Genomic DNA, 22,490 nt, shown 5'->3' with positions numbered 1-22,490 from the left:
GGAAGGATGCTGCTCAGTCTTTCTCTGTTCTCTTTACTGGAGCTGGCATGAAAATGGATTATTCTAAACCATCTCTCTGTGTGGCTGTCCCATTTGTCAGCTTCCTGCAGGCACATTCCCTGCTTGATGTTTTCATAAACTCCACTCCTTTGCCTTGGCTTCTGGTGATAAATTGTAATGGCAAGTGAAAATATTCCAAAATAAATCTGTTTTCATGGCCCTCTGCAAAGTCCACTCTGAGAGCCCTGTGCAGATGTAGCACTTTGGGAGGAGGTGGGGCAGCACCAGGTGCACATCACACATCAGCCCTGTGGTGTCCACATTTTCAAACCCTGCCCCAACTCTGGCCATGAAGTTGGGAATGCACAGGAAATGCCTCTGAAGTTTTGCTCTGAGGATACAGGTGAGATGGACTCAATTTCTCCTCCTGTTTCCTTGAGAATACTTCCAACTTCCTGCTGTTATTTTGGTAGGGTTTGTATTTTCAAATAAGGAGCAAATTATTATTATTATTATTATTTGGTCCAGGAAACCAAAGGAACATAAGGAGAAATAACAGAAATTTTTAGGTTGGAAAAGATCCCAAGATCTAGGAGATTCTAAGATGCAATCCAACCATGAAGCCAACCTTTCCAGGCCTCCCAGTGATCCCATGGAGAGGGAGGTGCCAGCAGCAGCCCCAGAGCTGGGCTGTGACAGAGCAGGGATGAGGCCAAGTCCAGAACTGCTTCCCAATGACCCCCCCTCACCCCTGAATCCTCTACTCCTGGTACCAAGGCTGCTGTTTTCCCTGGAAATGTGTCTTTCCAGCCCAGAAACTCCTCTCCACTGGAGAAGCCCCAGCAGCAGAGCCCTTCTTGCGCTCTGTGGATGCTGCAGGGCAAAGCCTGTGGTGGCCCCTTGGTTTGGGCTCTGCAGCTCTCAGCACCCAGAAGAAGCTCTGCCAACACCTCCTGCTTCTGCTGCATCCTTGCACACTGTCTGATGATCTGAGAGCTTTTCCCAGCCCAAATGAGCTGCAGTGAGCACAGCAAGAGATGAAAATGAACTCCAGTGATGCCTTTTTCCTGCAGGAAGATGAGGATGGGCAAGTCCTTCCTCTGAGGTGCCCTTCAGCCCAACACTGGGACACTGCTGCCGAGCTGGGCTCAGCTTTGTTTTCTCTCCCAAAGTAAAAGACAGGCTGAAACTAGGACAAAACAACAAAGAGGGAGAGACAAAAAGGGAGAGCCTGGGTTTGAATTGACAGAAACCCCAGGAACCGGTGTGCAGCCCAGTAAATATTGGAATGACATTACCTGAGTGTTGAAAGACCCCCGAGCTGTTCACCAGTCTTCACAGAAGTAATTGTGAATGCCGTTTATTTCTATTATTAACACACCTTTTATAGGGTTCTACAGGGTCTGTGGGCAGAGCAAGTTACTATTGGCTAACACACACAGGTTTACATTCTTATCCTTGTACACAAGGATATTGTTTTGCTTTACTCTCTCTTCTGCAGGCAAGTTTCAAGGATTTCAGCCCTTAATATCACGACTTATTTCAAAGGCTGGTTTGTGCATACAGGCCTTTACTAATATATAAAATATAGCAACAATTCCCCCTTTCTCTTTTTGCACAAACCAGGCTTTGGATAAGATATCATGCCACTTAGACTGTCATCCCAATTAACATTATAAGTAAAGTCCGTCCCCCTTCTAGCACAAGAGACCTCAACCATCCGGTGTTGCCCCAGCTGGCGAACCAGCTTCCAGTGGGGTCACTATCTTCTTTTAGGGCATGTAACCCATCCTGTAGCTGTTGCAGTTCTTATGGATGGAAGCTGAATGATCAGTAAGATCCAAGCAGCACATGCCTTCAAACTCCTCACAACCACGTCCCTGTGCCAAGAGCAAAAGGTCCATTGCAGCTCGATTTCATAATATTGCATGACATACACTACTCACATTGGCTGAAAGCTCACTTAACATTGTGGATGTTAAGTTCAATCCTTCCTTAGTCCAGCAAGCGAGCCTTTTTAGGGTGGCTAAACTTTAATTCATTCAGGCTTCGCTTTGACTGTTTGATGTTCTTCATTTTGCTAGCTATATTCAACAATTGGTGTTAGCTTGGGTGGAACAAGGTTATGTTTCCCAAGATAACAGGGTCTTCCATGTGGACTAGCAGGAATCCCATTCCATGCCCTATCCCCACAGATTAGGAAGATGGAACTAGGTAATCGCTTTGGTAATTGTCCTGTGAGATTGCACCACGAACAAAGGCTTTACTTTCAGTGGTAGTAACGAGATCAGCTATAGGGTTGACTGCAGCTCAGGGCTACATTACTTTGTTAGAATGACTTTTTGTCGGGGGTTCAAACATTATCCATCCACCTGCGGTATTGGTGGAACTTAAAAAATCTAATTCTTCTGAGGGTTGTAACATTGACAACTTTGGTAATTTTTTGCTTGCCAACAGGCTTCAGGTTGTCTTAATGTGAAGCCAACAGTGCAATTGCACTCTTGCAACATTGCCAATCGATTCAGTCGAGTCTCATTACTAATTAAATCTTTAAATGCTGGAGGATCCCATTCAGGGACTCCTACGAGACAGGTGCGAAAGGATCTCTAGGTGTGGCTAGGCTTAGACACACTGACTTTTGGCCAGTTCAATGTGCCAGAGTGACCCACATGTTCTGCCTCTTTTGGATGTTAGTTAGCAGACAGTTAGTCAGGACTATACACAACACAATTACCATAAGCAGTTTGTTCCATGCAAATGACACCATATTTGCAAACTTACAGCTAAAACTCCAATCGTTAAATGAACTTTCAAAGATGCTTACACTAGCTCTTGAAGGGGGAATACTTATACTTTATACTAACATAACAATTACTACACAGGCTAAACTATCTTAACCTATTATAGAACTACTTTTAACACACGTGCTTTGGTATATATGTAGTCTAAGCGTGAAAGCAATTTGCTGAAAGGGTAAACACACAACTACAATTTGCTTTATATACAGTTAAATGGAGTCTCTACACTTCTTAGATCTTCTACAGAATTTCTCTAACACGATTCAGTCCTGGAACGTTCACTGCTCCCGTGATGTCAGCTGGCAGCTGATGGGTGACTGAGGGTTTTGATGTTCAAGTTCTTCTTCAGATCCTTCTAAATCTTAAAACAAAGGATACCTGAAAAATTGGTAGAGACATAACATCATAGTAACGACATAAAAGTTCTGTTGGCAACTGTCTGTGTAGTGTTCAGACACAACTGTGTCCTGACAGCTCCACTTCTGATCCATGTCTGGAGTACCAAGGCTGTGTGATGACATCTCTGTTCACTGGATCTCATGTGTTCAGAGACAGACAGTCTGGTCAGATGAACAGGTGACCTTTTTGAACCTGCCAACAAAACACAGGCACTTCTCTCCTTGAAGTTAATGAATTACACTAATCAAATGTTTTTAGGGCATCCATTTCCCCCGTTTTCTTAAAAAAAAATAAAATGAGGTGTACTTCTGTTATAAACATCAACAGCAACACAAAACCATATACACAATTAATAAGAACTTATACCGGTTAAAAATCAATTAAATCATAAACATTATTAATAACATATGTAATATAAAACTACTATTAATTACTAAAACACTGCACCAGCATCCCATCGTTAGCAAACAAACAGAAACAAAACAATCAGTGAAGGATTGGGTAATCACCTCCGGAAATGGTTCTCCAAGCCCACTTCAAAACTGATCCAACTGTCATATCAACAGGGTCAAATTGCTGAGTCAAAAAGTGACTCAAATAATGATTTGGGACAGAAAACATCTGGATCTGATGGCAAACGTTCCCTCCAGGTAAAGTCAAGGCTTGGCCAGGGCCTGGCTTTAAACTGGAAAGATGCCTCTTAACATATTTCTAGAACAAGGTTCTCAATAGTAGCAGCCATGAGATGCTTACAGCACAGCAAACTGTTAAAATGCATTTGTACAAATCAAATGATCAGAAGCCTCAGGCACCAGACCAATTAAACCATGCAGCAGTTGGTTTAATCTGAAGCCTCTCCTATGGCAGCTGATCCTCAGCAATGGTACATCTTCTTAAAATTCTGGAAACACTGAAAAATAAGAAAGCTATAACAAACAAAACTGCAGAGATTGCAACAACCAATAGAACTCCCGATGAAGTCAAGGGTGTCACAGACTGCATTCCCTTCTATCCACAAGCAGGTGTTCACCAGTGTTCCATCACTGCTGTTTCAGTTGTGGCTGTCTTCATATCTCTAGGAAAATAACTATACTTTTCAGTTTAAACAAGTGTCTCCAATAAAACATAAAACAATTTAAATTAAACAATATTTAAACCTAACAATAATTATATATGATAAAAGGAAATAACAAACTTAACCTTAAAAGAATATCTAAGTTAGAAAACTTAACTTAAAAACATTCAAGCCTAAACATTATAAAACTTAACTATCCTTAATTCTATTAACACTTAATCTATATTAAATAAAATCATAACTTAATATTATTCTGTTAGTACAAAAAGGCAACTAAAAGTTTGATATATACTTTTTAAACACAATATAACAGTAACATGAATTCACTATAAAGATTATAAGAATGTAACAAATACATCACAATTCTATGTCATCTAGCTCTGAGAATAACTCACAATAACTGCAAATGTTACTAAAAATACTTATTCATAACAGGAATTTGCTTAGTATATGCTTAAATTGGTTAGGATTTGAAAGTGCAGTTTTTCTAGAGAAAAACCACAACAACACAGGATTTGGTGAGTTGCCATCCAGCTTTGTAGCACTTTTCAAAAGTACTACATTTACATTTTTTCAGAAACATCAAGTCCAATTCTTAAACTAAAACCCAAAATCCAAATTGGTGTATATGCAGTTATATGTGCTTTATATAACAAAAGGACTCACATTAAAATTACCTTATTAAAATTGTGGAAAAAACAAACAAATAGATAATATATACTTTAACTTAACTTTGTCTTGTACAGTAAAGTTCTCTTAACTAATTATTTTTTAAACCACAAATCTCTTCTGTAGATATCATTAATTGGAAGGTTTTCCTAGAAGCTGTAAATCACACCATGTTTAAACACTTTTTCTCACTCTTTTTTTTTTTTTTTTTCTATTTTTTCTTCTTTTTTTTTCTTTTTTTTCTTTCTTTTTATTTTTTTTTTTAAACGTTCAAAGAATCACAATAACTTCTCTAGTAAAATCTTAAAAACTCCAATTACATAAACTCATAATTACTTAAAACACAAAATTAACTCTACAATGGCATATAAAAACATTTTGAAAACCCAATAAATTATGACTTTTTAACAAACTGGGTATTATCTGGGTGCTTCTTCTTAGAGAGGGAGCAGGGGGGTGAGCTGCCCACCCTGCTGCTGCTGCAGCTCTGCTCTTATCTTCCTTCACATTCTCTACATACTCTCGCAGCGAGGAAAACGGAGAGAAAGGGAAAGAAAAACCTCACAAAGTTAACTTTAACAAATGCAGTTTTTTCTCTCAATCTCTCATGTTGTTCTCTGACAGAGGAAAAAAGGGCACGATTTTACAAAAGCAGGCGATGTTACACGAAAAGTCTCTCAGGCCAGGTGCTAACAACAGCGATCATTGCAGCTTATCAGCGTGGCCTTGGAACTTTTCTTGCGCTGCTTCTGCCCCCAGGGTGCCTTTGTTCTCACAGAGCCCACCTCTGTGCTCCCCCATGTCCCCCTGCTTCGGGTAGAAACCAATCTAAATTTGGCTTCTTTTCTTCCAGGGTGGTAAAGATGGAACTTTAATAAGATTGTAATGCTAAAAGTGACTCCAAAAATGAAGCAAATATTTCTGGATGTATCACATCCTGCCATAACTGAACAGATTCTGTTCGTTGTTTCAGCGTTCGCTGTGGAACTTTTTTTTTTTTTTTCTTTATTTTCTTCTCTCTGACTCTCCCTCCCTCTCTCCATGGGCAGCATAGATAGGAGTGCTTGTCCAGCAGTGGGAGGTAAAGGCATCTGCCGCTGTGACGCAGGTAGAATTACAGGGCTCACAGCCTCAGCATATCTCACTTTTCTGTCTTTTAAGGTATTAATTGCAATCTGCCAAGTTCAACCGAGAGACACAGTGTCCTTGCTCTTTTCTGTAATTGCCATTTCCCATATCAGAGCCGACATACCAGTCCGTTCTTGCACCGCAAAAAGCAGTGTGAGCACTGCAAATGCCCATGACAATTAGCCCATATAATGAGCATATCCAGGTCCTTTTCCTGGGCTGCTTCGCCTCGTTTAACGAGGATGCAGAGAAGCAGTTTATCTGCCGCCGCAAACTCTGCCTCCATGCTGACGGCCACCCGCAAGGGGGAAGGTTGCGACCCTTCTACCACGCCCTTGCCTTCCTGGGCCCCCCCCAGCAGCCTGACTTTCCACGTCCTACCGCTCAGCGTTTCACCGCGCTCAGGCTGCCTATCCGGTGCCGATCCAAGCCCGCGACGTCTAATGCCCAGATCCACTCCGCTGACTCCAAAGCCCCTCTGCCCGCAGGGGTGTCCCTGTTCGGGCGCCAGATGTTGAAAGACCCCTGAGCTGTTCACCAGTCTTCACAGAAGTAATTGTGAATGCCGTTTATTTCTATTATTAACACACCTTTTATAGGGTTCTACAGGGTCTGTGGGCAGAGCAAGTTACTACTGGCTAACACACACAGGTTTACATTCTTATCCTTGTACACAAGGATATTGTTTTGCTTTACTCTCTCTTCTGCAGGCAAGTTTCAAGGATTTCAGCCCTTAATATCACGACTTATTTCAAAGGCTGGTTTGTGCATACAGGCCTTTACTAATATATAAAATATAGCAACACCTGAGCTTGAGAGAAAATTGACAAATTGTTAGGCTGAATTCCTGTCTCTAGTGGAACTGGAGAGCAACCACCATGGAGATAACGTTATTTTCTTTAATCATTTTCTTTGGCAAGAGAATCAGAAGGAAAAAGCTCCAGAGTGACTCTTATTATATTTTCCCTCCCTCTGCCTTTTCTTTCTGATTCCCTCCATCGTTCCCAGCTCTGTCAAGATTGTGACAAACTTAATTACCAGCAAACAGCAGGAATCCCAGATGACATATCCATGGTTTTTTCTTTCTTCTGACTTCATGAGATCTTTCTGGTCTTTAATGTAGAGTGAATGAGGACGGGGAGCAGCTGGTGCTGGTGTCCAATACCAGCAGCATCTGAGCCCTTATCTCCTTGAGATCTTCAGTGTCAGGATAGGATGCGGATAACAAAACCTGAGTGATGAGATTCAGGGGTGGAGGTTCAGAAAACGGGATTGTGCATGACAGGCCCAGATCTGCCATTTGGGGGCTGTCATAGAAACCTGCACTCATTTCAGGGCTGTTCACAGCAGGGACTGCACAGCCCAGGCCTCTTGCTCCAAGCTCCTGGCACCAGGATAAGGCACCTTTGTGCCTCCTGCATCTGTAAATTTGATGCTCGTTGGCTATAAAACAAGAGCTGGGTGAAACATTGTCATTTGCAGGGAGTTTGCCCTAAAACCATGTTTCTAGGGCGTGAAACAGCTCAGGGTGAGGTTCAGTGAATGGTTTTGAGCAAGAAAAAAGATTTAAAAGAAAAATGCCCTAAAATACTTTGAGTATTTTTAAGTGGAGTTTTGCCCTTTGATCTTTTCAAAGGGAATTTTATTGTCTTGCTGTCTCAAAGATGTTTTGGCTGCAGGGGTCTGGAGAGGCTTTTCAGAGTCCTCACCAGTTCTACAGTTCAAGAAGCTTGTGCTCCCATTGCTGCAGAAGCAGGGAGCCCTTGCCTCCACCCTGCCATTACTATTATTATTATTATTATTATTATTATTATTATTATTATTATTAACTATTATAATATTATGTTTATGTTTATGATGTTTATTTTTACACCCAGGCAATTCACTGTTTTGCAGGAAATGTCAAGATTTTCCACACAGGCACCTCTTTCCCCTGTGCACCCATCTTGAGAGAGAGAAAATGGTCATGTGCCACTTGACCAAAGCAGGGGCTTTGCAAACACACCAAACACTGGAAGTTTGGTAGAAAGAAGCAGCAAATCTCTTTTTTATCTTAGTTTTATCTTCACCAAACCTTCTCTGAACAACTCTGCACCTCCTTCTGCATTCATTTCCTCAAGCTGGGTGTCATGGAGTTACTTTACCTTTAAGGGAGTTGGAGTTGCTGGGAACTGCCTGGAGTCTTTTCTCCTGACCAATTATCGGTCATTGCTGAGAACTGACAGCAGTTTAGGCCATTGAAAAGTGGGATCAACTTGTGAACCCTACCTTAAAGTGTAAAAGCAGAGCTCTCTGGGTTCTCTTTGTTTCCTGGCTGGAAGGGTGGCGGAGCTCCAGGCCTCCCGTTCCCTGCCCAGGCCATGCGGCCGGGCGGGGCCGGGGCCGGGCCTGCCGCGTCTCCTGCCCGGGAGATGGGGGGGCCTGGGGAAGGTTTTCCTCGGGCCCGGGCCGGGCCAGGCCGATCTCTGGCTCGGCTGCAGGTTTTGCTGTAACTAAATTCACTAGAAACTGCTGAGTGAAGAAGGAGAGAGGCTTTGGACCTGCAGCAAGCAGAGACAGCGACCACACTCTCCAGAGCAGCTATGAAGAACTTCCCATCGCAGACGGCTCCAGCTCCTGTTCGGCAGAGATCATCGAACCATCTACAAAAGCCTGGGCAAGATTTTAACTCTTTCATTACCCAGATGAGACTTGCGGATTAATCTTTTTATCCAGAGAGAGAAAAAGAGAGTGATCAACATGAAAAGAGACTTTATAAACTACCAGTGACAGGAAAGAAAAGAAGCTTCAGAAGAGGTAGAGAATTAAGAAGATGCTTTCATTAAGCTGAAATATCTTTCTGTTAAAACTATGGAGATGGACAATGAAGTCCTGAAAAGAACTCCTTTAATTCATGATACAGTATCTAGGGAGGAATAATAGGGTTCAAAGTGTAAATTGGAGTAAAAAGTAGAGTAATTATGGTATAGTGAAGTGCTGGGAGATTTGAAGCCTTGAGAAGCAATGAGAAAACTGTTTTCTAGTGAAGCTCACAGAAACAGATGAAGAAGACTTTTTTGCCTTTGAATAACTTATCCTTAAAAATGCTATCCCTAGACTCATGGCCCATACACACTTCAGAGTGATGTGAAAATGGGAGGAGTGAGCTCTAATAATAGCAGCTCTGGGCAGCTAACATTAGGGCAATGGAAAACTATAACAAAAATAGTTTTCTTGTGAGAAACTCCATAAATTAACAGGAAGAAACTTCTGTTTCTCTACTACGACTGGTGAAAAGACTGTAGCAAGAAATGGGACTGTTTTAACCATCAAAGTTCCAAAGTTTTTGTCTCTGTTGTCATGTGAACAAAGGAATAGTTTGTAGATAGGGGATGAAAAGGTTTTTCTGGAAGTTTATTCTGGTGTTCTTATTATTGTAGTTTGTCAATAAACGTTTTTTTTTTTCCTTTTAAGTTTTATGCCTGTTTTGCTCTTGTTCTAATCCATATCTCACAGCAAGAAATAAGTAATTTTCTTAGTAATTGGATTAAAACCACAACATAGGACTTTTGTGGGCACAGGGAGGGTGTCAGAAATGCTGACAAGGATGAGAAAAATCTATTTAACGATTCATGTGGAGTATTTCTGAAGAGGAACCCAGAGATGTCTTCTGGGCTGTGTTTTAAGTCATTTAGTGGGCAGCTGTGGCTCCCCGGGGCAGACAGTGGCCCAGGGGAGCAGCAGCCAAGTGCTCTGAGGGCACGTGAGCCCATCCGTCCTTGCCTCTTGCCACACAGATGTTGCAGGCAAGTGTGAAACCCTCTGCTCTTTGCTTCTGTGCAGGTGCTGCAGGAAGAGAAGAATGAGAAGAGGGCTTTAACAGAGACACTGCTCCAAACTCGGGGACAGCTCAGCCAAGCGTGCCAGCAGGTCCAGCAGCTCAGGCAGGCGGTGAAAGAGCAGCAAGAGAAGGGACAGGTAAGTCTGAGTAGGCAGGGAATGGAGTGCAGGGCAGGGACAAGGGCACAAAAGGCAGCTCCTGGGAGTGAGGAGGCAAGGGCTGCCTCAGGCTGTGGGAGCACAGAGCCTGGTAAGCTCCAGAGCTCAGGCCCAGGAAGGAGGGCTTGCAGTACAAGCAGAGCTGGGTTGAGAAGCCACAAGAAGTGGCTGAAGGAATGGGATTTGGAGACAGCAAGTGCAAAAATCTGAGCCTGAGGGCAGGTCCCAGGAAGTCGCTCTGCATTTTGTTGCCAGACCATCAAGGCAAAGCTGCAAGCTGAGCTGCAGGAAGCTCACAATGAAATGCTGGCAGTGAAGAGGAGGCACAAGGAAGAACTTCAGGGCATCAGAGAGAGGAGATGAATGTCCTCCTTGAGCAGAGGGACGCTCTACAAAAGCAGGTGAGTGAAACAGCAGTGGCACTGCAGTCAGCCAGGGAAGACTCTGTGGCCTTCTTGCTTTTCCATGGCAGAGCAGCAGCTGATGGAGTGATCCCTGGGGCTGCCTCATGCTGTGGGGGCTCCATGGCAGCTGCTCTGAAGGACACTCAGTGCTCTGCTGAATCTCAGCTGCTGCCCCCTGGACAGCTGGGCCAGTCCTCTGGGCTGTTGGCCAGCAACCATCAGCATGGACTCCTGCTGGCCTCTACTTGCTAGCCTTGGTTTGGGAGGTGCTTTTTCAGGTGGGCCACTTAGAGACTTAACCAAGTTGTCCATATCCATTGGGAATCTGGTGCTTTCAGGACAGGGAGAAATGGGAAGTTGTCCTTTCCCTTTCCTCATGGCCTCTGCTGTGGCTGACAGTGGCAGGCTGTGGCTGTCGCCTCTGACTGCTTTGTTCTGTTTGACTGGAGGTGGAAGAGTTGACATCTCAGCTGGCAGCCTCCCGAGAGTTCCTGGAAAGCAGAGTCCAGAGAGCCCAGCAAGATGTGAGCGAGGCCCAGGCACAGTCAAGGCAGAAGCAATTGGAGGCTGAACACATCCAGAAGAGGCTGGAGGAGGCAGAACATCAGAAGAAGGAGCTCCAAGTGAAGCTGCAGAAACTGGAGAGGGAATGGAGTGAATGCAAAGAAGTGGCACTGGAAAATTTTGAATTGCAGGCTTCCGTGAATGTCCTAGAGAGGGAAAGAGACAGGTAAATGAAAGCCTGTGGGACTCTGCAATGTGGTGAATGCATTCCCTCTTTGCCATCTTTGCACCTACCTGGGGCTCTGGCAGCATTTCCTAAGTGGCAGATTCTGAACTCTCCATGAAGACACATCTCATTATCTGTATGTTGTGTTCATTCTCTAATATTTTAAGCCTTCAGTTGGAGTTTTTCTGAAGACAGGCTTTTGGGGTAGCTCTTTCCCTCTAGGGAGTGTTGTGCTGTTAGGTTAGGTTAGGTTAGGTTAGGTTAGGTTAGGTTAGGTGGGTGTGTTAACAGTGCTGGAGCTGCAGTGTAAGGAGCTGGATACATCCATCAGCTCCACCTTGGCTGCTGTAACTTGAAGCCTTTGGGATCTGATCAGCCTGGCATCTGATGCCTTTGCTGGGCAGAACCTTCTTAAGGCCCTGAGTGCTGATCAAGCCCAGATTGCCCTGGGAGGCACCCAAAAAACAAGAATGTCTCTGGTGCATTGTTCCTGATAAAATGCCCCCCTGGTGCCTGGAGGGGCTCAAGCAGGGTCCCTGCCACCCTCCACACTCAGAGGTGTTACTGACTGTGCAAAGAATGCAAGAAACCAGAGCAAGGTTAGGGGGGCTCCTCCAGCTGATCAAGTCAAGCCAGTCTTCACTGCCACAGGATTCTTCTTCCAAGAAGAAGACAAAGGAAAGGCAGAGCACTCTTGCTTGCCTGGAGGTTTCTGCATCTTTCATCAGCTTGAGCTCCAAGCCTCTGTTGCCACTTCTGCCTTGGGCCTTTGTTCCTCCAGCTGAAAGTAGGATGGGTGCTGGTAAATCTCAGGGAACTTGCCAGACATCCCCTGGCTGTAGGATGCTGCTCCTCCCACCTGGACATACAAGATGGGGGAAGGAAATGTCTCTTCCATGTTGACCAAACCTCAGTGCTTCCACCACCCCGGCCCCTCAGAGGCCTCCTGTACCCTTGGAACCTCCTGCCACCTCCTCCCTCACACCTGCCCCTTGTGCCTTCCCACTGCCTTGTCCCATCAAGGCCTCTGCAGCACCGCATTCCTTCTGGGCCTCCCTCCACCCCAGCCCCTCTGGTCTCCCCCAGCCCGGCCAACCTGCCCGGCAGCGGCGCAGCCCCGATGGAGCTCCAGAGGAACCGGATTGAGAGAGCCTCAGAGCCCTCAGCAATCCCGCCAGCAACCCACAGGCTGCAGGACACAGACGGCGCTTCCTGCCTGGGAGAAGCCTCGTGCCCATCTCCAGGCACCACAATCACAGCGATCCCCACAGCTCCAGCCCCTGCCCAGCTCCTCTGTGGGCAGCATTAAGGCTTCAGCAGAAGCACCAAAGGCCGAGGGCCTTCTGGCCATTTTCCCTTCCCCACTGCACTCCTGGGCAGCTTGCTGAGCACAAGCACCCTTTTCCCCTCTCCCCCTATGCCCTGCGCACACTGGGCACCAGAGAAAGCACCTGAGACACTGGGTATGAGAACACATTCTATATTTCTATATATAATTCTATATCTATATTCTATGTATTTCTATATTTCTATATTTCTATATTAAAGAAGAACTAAGAAAAAGGAAAAAGAAACCATCTTAAAGAAAAATCCTGCCCGGCTCAGATGGCCCCGGCAGACAGAGAGCCTTTCAATTCAGCTCTCCTCAGAGCTCCAGCAGCACAGCCAGCCACGGGCCCACAGACAAGGGCGGTTCTTGCGTGCCCTGCAGAATCCATCTTGCCACTTCTGCAAGATGGAGCCTGGAGCTGCCCGGAGGACAAAGGCTGTTTCCAGAGCCAGCCTTCTGATGGCAGGGCTGATGTCCTGTGCCTTGTCATCAAGGGCTGCAAGAGAGAGGAACAGATCTCCATGGTCAGATCTGGATCTGCAGGGACCCGAGGAGAGCCCCGTGCAAGGGCCAACGCAGGTGGCTCTGGCCATGGCCAGGAGGGAGCAGGGACCAAAGGGATCAGCCCAAAGCCACTGGACACTATTGGCACTCGTGCCCCTGAAATCTCTGTGTGTGCCCTGGCCACACCAGGCCTGGTCCGCACAGGGAGCAGAGCCCTCGGCAGCCGGGGCAGGGATTGCAGCTCCCCTTGGCAGCCGGGGCTGGCAGCCCGCTGCCCTCACTCACCCTGACAGATGCTCTGGAGCTCTCGTTTGTTCCCCCGGAGGTGCCACCCGGCCATCCCTGGGAACACAGAGCCTGTCAGGGTCCCAGCAGCACAGCTCCCTGCCAGCGGCGCTGCCAGCCCTGGGGCCACACGGCCTCCTGCCCCGGCAGGGCTCAGCCCCGGCCCTTGCCGCATCCTGACTCAGCCCAAGGGCCCGGCTGCCAGAGGCCGGCAGCAGCAGCCCCGAGGGCAGCCGGGGCTCCAGGGCCGGGGCAGCAGCCGGGGCTGGGGCCGAGCTGCGGCGGGGCAGGGAGGGAGCCCAGCCCGGTTCGTGGCTCACCAATGAACCTGATGGCCGCCGCTCGCAGGGACTCCTGTGGGCTGTCCAGGTACAGCAGGGCCCGGTGCAGGTGCTCAGCCGCTCGGCTCCTGTCCTGTGCCAGCTGCAGAGGGCGGCGGGAGGGAAGGGTTGGTGCGGGCTCTGCCCCTCGGCCGGGCACTGCTGCCTGCGGCCAGCCCCGGCCTCCCGTGCCCGCCCAGCCCTGAGGCACCGGGCAGCAGCCGCTGGCGCCGGGCTCTGGAGGGGGCAGAGGGCCGGCTGCTGCTCGGGGAGCCGCGGTGCTGGCCTGCCCGACAGACCAGCGGTGCCGGGGCTCCATGGGCACACGGCTCGGGGCCACAGGGGGCTGGAGTAGAGCCCGCGGGGCCCAGGGAAGGGAGCAGCGTGTGGGGCACAGGCTGGCGGCCCTGGGTGCGGCACTGCGCAGGGCACAGCTGCCAGCCGCACACACTGAGCTTCTCCAGCCTGGGGCTGGGGCTTCCAGCCCGCCCTTACCAGGCCCTCGCAGAACCTCCAGGTCTGATCCACCTGCAGCATCTGCTGGAGATCCTGCCTCTTCAGCAGTCGGGCGGAACAGAGCAGCGTTTCCCGGGAGGCCTGGAGAGCAGCAGAGACCCAGAGATGGCACCACAGCCCAGGGCACAGGACCCACGTCCCTGGGCCAAGACCGGGAGGGAGCTGCAGCCTGCAAGGCAGCAGAGCAGGAGGCAGCCGAGCGCCCTGCCAGGGAGCCACGGCAGCTGCTGAGTCCTCACATCAACCACACGCTGGTTCTCGTCATGGCAGTGCAAGGAGAGTGGGAGCCATCTCTTGTAACTCTGCATGGTGTCTTTTTTCAAAAAAGGTTTTTTGAAGAGGGGAGAAAAATTTTCAAGATGAAGTTGCAGGGAAGCTCCCTGCTGAAAAATGTGAAGCTTCATCCATCCCACAAACCCCAGCCTGAAAAGACAACAGCACTGGCTTTCTGCACTCCATAAACCATGTCCTGCCTGGGAATTTAAGAGGAGGCTCAGCAGCTGCAAGAATCACAGCCTCATGGAATCATTTCTGTTGGGAAAAACCTTCACAAGCATTGAGCCCAAGCACTCACAAAAGGAGGTGTCACCTTCCCCTCCCTGATGCCCCAGCCACAAGCACTGAAGGACCAGGGGCCTGTTCCATTGGCTTCCAGCCCAAACCTAATCCCTGTGTCAATCATGGAAGCACAGCAAGAAAGGACCCGAGTTCCCGCTCCTGCAGCCAGCGGCACTGATGGCATCTGCTCCATGTTGGCATCTGCTCCATGTTGGCATCTGCTCCGTGGCAGGAGGGATTCAGGGATGATCCTGCCCTGGGCTGTCACACTTTGGGTGGGCACTGCCCAACCTGCTCTGGAACTCCTCTTACGCCCTCACTGGAGCCATGTCTGCATTTACTGTCCCAGCACCAGCCTGAATTCAGAAGCATATTGTCCCCTACCAGGTCTTGCAGGAGCTTGTTTATTTCCCTTTGCTTTGTGGTTCCTGGAAGCCTGAGCATTTCTTGACTCTGCTTTTCTGCCTGCATGAGCTGCTGAGCTGTCTCTTCCAGTTCCTTTCTCCTGAGAGCTCCCTCTGCTTCCAGCTCTTGTTGCAGGAATTTCACTTGTCCTGCAAACATCACCAACAGCAGGAGTCAGAGTCTTTGCTGACTTTACTGACCTCAGGCCCTTTCAGGACCTCCAGCCCCACCACTCCTCAGAAGCCCTGTGGACAGAGGTGGCTTTACAGGGTGCTTAGCTTTTCTCGGCAGGGGCGGCACCACAAACAAAGCACACGAGGTCCTCACCTTCTACCACTGCCTTGGCCTGCGTGACTCTGAGCACTTGAGCCTCCACATGGTTCCTGCTCATCTCCAGCTGAGATATCTGCTGCTGAGCAGCAGACAGGCTGGATTCCAGGATGTCTTTTGCTGACCTACAAGTTGCAAATACAGAGAGACATGAGCTGCTTGCTCCTGACACCCACAGCTGGTTATTCCAGGACAACGAGTCTCAAGATCCCCACACATCAGTAGGGAAAATGGATCACATGGAAACTCTTCCAGAGAAGGCACTTTTGTGCCATTTCCATAGCAAAGCAGGGCCCTCTGAGGGAGTGCCCTGGCCTTCCTTATGGCCTGGCACAGCACACACAGCCCAGCCCAACTTGACCTCAACAGCCAAAGCTTCACTTGCTGTTCCTGATCTATGACACTGGGGAGCTGTGCCCGGACAGGATGGGCTGATGAGCAAAGTCTCAGCCTCTGCTCACAGCCCTTCTGTCATCAGCACTTGCAAGCTGCTCTGCAGGGGGACAGGACAGTCTCTTGTCCTGCTCAACTCCTGACATTTTAATACTCTTGAAAATGGACATAAAGGTACATCATTTTCCAGACACCGTGTATTTAAGAGACTTCAGAACTACTTGGCATGATGCAGAAAAATCTCAAGGTCGTGGTAGCACTTGTAAGAAATACCAACACCCTAAATGCAGAGACTGCTGTTTAAACTCTTGCAAGGTCAAGGAGTAGGCTTGCCACCTTTATTTTAGTATTGTTGGCTAAACAGGCAGTAGCCCAATTGGCTTGTCCTTCTTTACAGAGTGAGAGGGACCATGCAAAGGGACTTTGATTGGCTTGGCAGGTGGATGCCCATCAAGAATTAGAAAGAATCCCCAGAGGTCGTTGAGGATTCCAAAGGGCTTTCCCTGCTGCTTTCTAACCAGCCCTAGCACCTGGCCCACACTTCTCAAGAGTAGGCTTGGAAGCAGAAAGCCTCAAGACTTTCAGCAGGAGCCTCTGGCTTCACCCAGAATCGCAGCGCACTACTCCCAACATCCCCAGGTAAGGGCCTGGAATGCTCAAGATGGAGCTTCAGTTCTGAAGATCAAGATCATGTCAAGCTACTTGGTAACAAACGAGGGATGTTCAATGCCCAGCATAAGGAACCAAACCTAAGAGAAACTTGAGGTTTCACTCAACCTCTGCATGCTTTAACTACTACTCAATTCAGGGCTGGGTGGCTTGCTTTTGACTTCCCACGGAATGTGCTTGGCAGCACAAACAGGAGCCCAAGGCTGACGAGAGCTTTGTTGGCTTTAGATGTCAGAAAAATAACCTTCATATTGTGACTTTTTTTTCTTTTGAGACACTTCCATTTTATGTCTGTGGAATGTAAAAACATCTGAAAGGCTCTGCTCCCTGCCTTTACCTGGTCTCTGCCAGCTGCTTGGAAAGCTCTTGCCTCTGCTGCTCCATAGCTGCCAGTCGTCCCTTAAAGGCAGCCTTCTCCTGGCCCAGCAGCTCCTTCTCTCTGTGAACCTGGGCCAGTGGTTGCCCTTGGCCAGAGGATTGCTGGCACAGCTGCTCCAGGGCCCTGCTCGATGACTCTTGCTCCTGGGAAACCTGGAAACAGGACAAGGTACACCTTGAGCCCTTCCTCAATGATGGTGTGTGCCATTTTGAGGCAGCTGTCCACAGCAGTGTCCCTGTCTTCTTCTGCCAGAAACAGCATCTGGGCTGATCTGGCTGGCACAACTCCCACTCCCACAGGTGCTGCCTAGCAATGAGGTGTCCAGAGCCATGGTGACATCATCCCTCCTTTGCTCCAGCAGATCCCTCTGAAGCTCCAATTCCTCCAGTGTCTGCCTCTTGACTTACAGCTCGCTCTGCAATGAGGGGTCTTCTCCCTCCAGTGCAGCCTCCACTGTACAAGAAGGGCCAAGACAAGTTTTCAAGGGAAAGCCAGTCTCATTTCAAAAACCAACCTCCATCCTGCCCTGCTGCTGGGCCTTTTCCACCTGGGGTGACGTTTCCTTCTGCTGCTCGGTGTTCCTTTGACGCAGCCACAAGGCTCCTGGCTCTGGGATTCCCATGCATTGCTGCAGCTTTTCCCTGGACTTCTCAATGTTTTCACAGCAACTGCAGAGACAAGGCTCAGTCAGAAGAACAAAGAGGCCTCAAGAGTCACCGATCCCATTTCTAGCACTCCAGGCTGGAGCAGGGGGCAGTGGGCTAAGGAAGACCTTGCTCTTTCCCTCCCTAGGAAATCCTCCAGAGGCAAAGGGAAAGGAAGGCAGGATTTTGCCTTCCTTCAGTGAGAAGCAGTGGCTGGGCAGAGGCACGCAAAGAACAGAATTCAGGGAAGCGGTATGGTGAGAAGAAGGAGTCTTCTATTCCAACATGGCTGTGCATCTCCCACACAGCCTTAGGAGTCACAGTAGAGCATGAAAAACCCTGACAGGACGATGCTCAAGAGCCACACATGGTAGGGCAGGTGATTTCTTCACCCAGGAACCTCAGAACTCCCAGACCTGGAAGCAGATTGCATCTGGAATGCAAGAGGAGGAGGAGGAGGAGGAGGAAATGTTCACCCTCTGATTTCTTCTATCAGATCCTCCATCTGCTGATAGCGGCTTGTGACCGTTTGGGTTTCCTCGTCCATTTGACCAATACGTTCCTGCAAGCGCCCACAATTCCCTGAGACTTCCCGAAGCAATGCAAAGGGATCCTGTTTATCCGTGGATGTCAGAGTTGAGAGGATGCTGCCAGGATTGTCAGTGCAGACGACGAAATGGGCCATGCTGTCACTGTCGTCTGTCAGTGCCTGAAAGCCCACATCCAGCTGTTAGTCAGGCATTCTCTTCCTATTCCAAAGGACCACTGAGATGCCTCTTCTGATCCCACAAGAACCAGTGTCCATTCAGTTTCAAAATCCCAGCCAGCTCAGCACAGTTTACTCACCTCAGGGGCTCGGGAGGATTGTCCCTGGTGAGAAAGACCTCGAGCTCCCTGGAAGAGCACAGGGAAGAGCACACTCAGACTTCCCTGGGCATCCTATGCCAGGGCCCCAGCACCCTGACAAGGCAGAATTCCCTGCAAATAGCCCATCCATCCCTGCCCTGTCTCAGTGGGAAGCCATTTTCCCTCGTCCTGTCCTTGCAGGCCCCTGCCTTAAGTCACTGTCCAGCTCTCTTGCAGGCCCTTCCTTCACGCATTGATAGGAGCTCTAAGATCACCCTGGAACCTTCTCCCACCTGGACAACCCCAACTCTTGCCTCCTTTGCCCTTGGCACAGGTGCTCCAGCCCTTGGAGCATCTTCCTGTTATCCCCGTGGCCTCCCCTAGGCCACTGGGGATCATCTCAGAAATGTCTGAGAGAAACCCCGGTTTGCTCTGGGAAGCGCTGAGGCTGAACTGTAAATTAGGCTGAGGGGAAGGCGATGACCCTTGTTTGTGCCCATGGCCCCTCCCGTTGGACAAGGATGGAGGAGGAGATGTGGCTGTGCTCTGGGATGGCCAGGTGCCCCCCATTCCCTCCCAGGCCTGTCCCCACAGCAAGCACCAAAGCTGCTGGAGCTCTGGAACAGCAACTGTTAAACCCTTGCTATTCCCAGAGGGAAGCCTTCCCTGAGGCACAGCCCAGGCCCACCCAGGCCCCTGCAGGGCTTGGCACAAGGAGAGCAGTGGCTTTCTCACTCACCCGTCGCGTGTCCATCCGCTCCTTGGCACAAACAATGTCCAAAGTGCAGTGTCCAAAGGCCCTTGGCCTTCGCAGGGTTTAACCCCAGTGTCCAAAGGCCCTTGGCCTTTGCCGGGTCCTAACCCAAATATTCAAACGTTCTTGGCCTTTGCAGGGTCACTAGCACACGATCAAAGTGCTGTTGGCCGTCGCAAGGTCCAAGCCCAAGCTGGGCAGCTGGGCAGGGACCTGGCTCATAACATGAGTTCCAAGTTGCTGCTCCAGGCAGCACCAGTTTTAAGGCTCAGCATTCTCAAGACCCACATGCTCTTCTGGGATGCGATTAGTTCCTGAGTCACAGGAATTCTCCTGTCTTCCCTGACTGTCCTAGTTTAGGGCAAATTAGGAAGGAAAACTCTAAATGGGGATTTCCACAGGGAAATGCCCCTCCCTACCAACTGGTTCAGGAAAAGGAAAAAAAGAAAAAAAAAAGAAATTCCTTGGAGAGAAGTGGAAAAAGCTGTTTTTTTAACAGAAATTGAATAATATTAAATAATAAAACCTCTTGCTGTTCGATGGGATGGCAAATCTAGGAAGAAAAAGTCTTTTTCATGTGGTGTAGCTCGGCTCGCTCAGGTTCTTATCAGTCCCTCCGGCGCTGGAAAGTGCCGAGGCCCAGGCCCCGGTGGGCCACAGGCGTGAGCTCCCGGGGTTTGGCTGGGTGTTCAGTCCAGAGCAGGCTTGTACAGATCCAAAAAAATTGGAAAAAAAACAAAGGTCCAGGGAACTCCTCTGCCTCAGCTAGCTAAAACTAACTAAAAGCCAGAGAGAAGCTCTGTCCCGCTGTCTGTCTGTGCTGCCGACACCACAGTCCAGAAGCGGGATGTGTGGGAGTGATGTTTTTCCTTAACACACTGCACGCTTCTTCTTCCCCCTCTCTTGCTCTCAAAGCCAGTCTTAAAGGTGCACAACTTAATATATAACATAAACCAGACGATTTGGGATACCAGTATCATAAAGTCACCCCAGGACACTGACCAAGGGGAAATGTAAGAAAAATCCTAAAAAGGTTCTTGGTGTTTATAAATATTCATGGAAAGTAAAGCTTTGCCTTTAGGACAGCCACCTGAGGAGGAAAAATGGTGTTTCAGGGACTTTTCAAATTCCTACACAGAAATGCCTAGAGCTGCAGTGTTTAAGGCTCATTGTTGTAGTATGTTTATTCAGTTCTGTTAAAATTGTTAGTATTTCGTCTGTTTGATATGTTCCTGGTTGTCTCCCATTTACTGCTTTGGTTGGTTCCATTTGTCTGTTATGTAAACCCCTCCCAGTTTTTCTGAATGTTCCCCGTCAATCACCTTTACCCTGCCCCAGCTCCCCATCCATCCCTGTAAACCCCACCTCTCCTTCCAGCTCCTTCCATGTATGTCATCCCTTCCTCAAAACACTATTGGTTGTTATGTTGTATTCCCGCCTTCTTTGTATCCCCATTGGTCCCTGGTATTGTAACCTCCTCCCCTTACCCCTCCCTCCGCGAGCTCCCATTGGACCCTGGGCACTGTGGAGCCAGCCCAGAGCTCCGGGGCGGCCAAGAGCAGCGTCAGCTCATAAAATGGATTAAGAATCCTGAGACAGCCACAAGTGCATGTTTTTCCTGCTCTGCTCTCTGTTTGCGCATATATCACTAGGTCTTCTAGGCAGAAGTCCTGCTGCTTACATCAAAGATTCCTCACTAGGAACAGACCTTCAAGAACCAAATGGGTCTGCTTGGAAGAGCTTTGGCAGGTGTTTTTTGCCCTCATCTTTGATAGTGTTTGTCTGTGTCCTAGGGAGGATTTCTGTGCCCCAGTTGACAGGAACTGCCTTCTGAGCAGGGCACAAATCCTCTGTGCACAAGAGCTGCACCTGCCTTCTCCAGGGCCTGTCTCTCCAGAGACTGATGGCCCAAGGATGTCCCTGCCAAGTTAAGATTCAGAGACTGATGCAGCTTCAAGTCTCTGCTTCCACAAGAGCAGCTTTGGGCTCCTTGAGCACAGCTGCAAAGGAGCAGGACAGCTCCTGGTGAAGGTCTGACAGCTCCTGGCTGGTCCTTGAACAGCTCTCAATGTAGTTCTGCTGGTGGTGCTGTCGGTCTCGGGCCAGCTGTGACTGCAGCAGGGACACCTGAAAGAGGCACAAGGCCCGGCTCAGACAAGCCCACGCTGGCAGCAGCATCCACAGCCCCACGGTACCGGCTGTCAGGGCAGACACAGCCTCCAACTGCAGCCCTCACCAACACTCTGCCCTTGGGGAAGGGGAAAGGAACAGGCTCCCAGACTGGCCCTGAACAGAGCTCAGATGATCAACAAGTCCAGTCCAAGGCTGCCAAACCCTTCCCACGTACATCCCTCAGCCCCCACAGGTCTAGCAGAGCGAGTTCCAACAGCAGTGAGGAACCCAACTCTCATTTCCAAAGGACACATTTGGGCCACTGACCCCTTGCTCCACAGGCTGTGCATCAGCAGGAGGGCTACTGCTGCTCCCCTGAGCTGCTGGAGCTTCTTTCAGAAGTTGACCTATTTTGCTGCTCAGACTTGGAGACACTGAACGTAAAGGACTCTGGGGGGAACACTCTCCTAAAAGTTCTGATTCTTCTTCCTTCACGTTCCACCTGCACATTGGATGGGAGAAAGGTCACAGAAACCTGTCAGCAAACATGGAGCAAAAGAACCTCTGGACATCAATGCAAGATCTCTGCTCTGAGAGCCTGAATTGCACCAGACAACACTGGGGGCAAAAAGCTCTCGCTGGAGGCTGCGCAAGAGAGGCCAGGGTGTGTCCAGGGACACGGGGCCAGGGAGGGAGACAGTGCAGTGAAGGCACCTTTGAGAAAGCCATGGGCTGCCGCAAGAGACAGAACAAACAAAAGGCTGTGCCTGCAGCAGGGACAGGGAGAGGCAAGGAAACAAGCAGGGCACTGCAAAGCACTGCCTGGGCAAACGTGCTGTGCTCCAGAGGAGCCTGAGGCTCCGTGGAGGCACAGAAAGCCCATTTTACGTGCTCAGAAGTTCTCCTGGGCTCAGTGGTTCATTCAGGCGTCATCTACTGATGCAAGCGGTTGCTGAGGTTCCAGCCTGCTCTGTGAGACAAGTAACAGCTGCTCCTCTTGTGCTCCAACAGCCTGCTGGGGATTCAGAGGGGAGATGATTGCCTTATTTCAAACACCACAAGAGCTGTCCCTCAGAAATCTCCATCTTGGCAAGCATCCTCGAGGCACCAGCAGTGCAGCTGCTGCTGCTCAGATCTCTTGGTACAAAACTCTGCTGGGTTTAGTCCATCGCCCTGCTCACCTGCTCCATTCCCTCCCACAGGAAATCCAAATCCCCACGTGTTGCCATGATCTTGTGTGAGCACAGGAGAAGCAGCTCCCCAT

At 49.1% G+C, this 22,490-nt stretch overlaps 4 protein-coding genes across 4 annotated transcripts in view; 2 read left to right on the top strand and 2 right to left on the bottom strand.

Annotated features, from left to right (window-relative positions):
* The window catches only part of LOC147650267 (maestro heat-like repeat-containing protein family member 7), a 285,583-nt gene that overhangs the window by 55,867 nt on the left and 207,226 nt on the right, over window positions 1-22,490 (bottom strand). The window lies entirely within an intron of this gene.
* The window catches only part of LOC147650270 (maestro heat-like repeat-containing protein family member 7), a 226,296-nt gene that overhangs the window by 39,840 nt on the left and 163,966 nt on the right, over window positions 1-22,490 (top strand). The gene's annotated exons all lie outside the window — the stretch shown is intronic.
* The window catches only part of LOC111942142 (uncharacterized), an 85,639-nt gene continuing 73,040 nt past the window's right edge, over window positions 9,892-22,490 (top strand). The window contains exons 1-3 of the mRNA XM_086853495.1: window positions 9,892-10,026; window positions 10,303-10,448; window positions 10,901-11,181. Coding sequence (XP_086709621.1) covers window positions 10,407-10,448; window positions 10,901-11,181 — 323 coding nt within the window. The 5' untranslated portion in view covers window positions 9,892-10,026; window positions 10,303-10,406. The remainder of the gene's footprint in view (window positions 10,027-10,302; window positions 10,449-10,900; window positions 11,182-22,490) is intronic.
* The window catches only part of LOC147650263 (uncharacterized), a 241,358-nt gene continuing 239,140 nt past the window's right edge, over window positions 20,273-22,490 (bottom strand). Inside the window, exons 16-18 of the mRNA XM_086853494.1 lie at window positions 22,115-22,241; window positions 21,554-21,728; window positions 20,273-21,241 (exon numbers count right to left, since the gene is read on the bottom strand). The gene's annotated coding sequence lies outside the window, so the exon portion shown is untranslated. The remainder of the gene's footprint in view (window positions 21,242-21,553; window positions 21,729-22,114; window positions 22,242-22,490) is intronic.

This window comes from Cyanistes caeruleus, chromosome 16, assembly GCF_971803275.1.
Source record: "Cyanistes caeruleus chromosome 16, bCyaCae1.hap1.1, whole genome shotgun sequence".
Taxonomy (NCBI): domain Eukaryota; kingdom Metazoa; phylum Chordata; class Aves; order Passeriformes; family Paridae; genus Cyanistes; species Cyanistes caeruleus.
The sequence above is the reverse complement of the archived record's forward strand: the minus strand, read 5'-3'. Positions and strand labels throughout refer to the sequence as shown.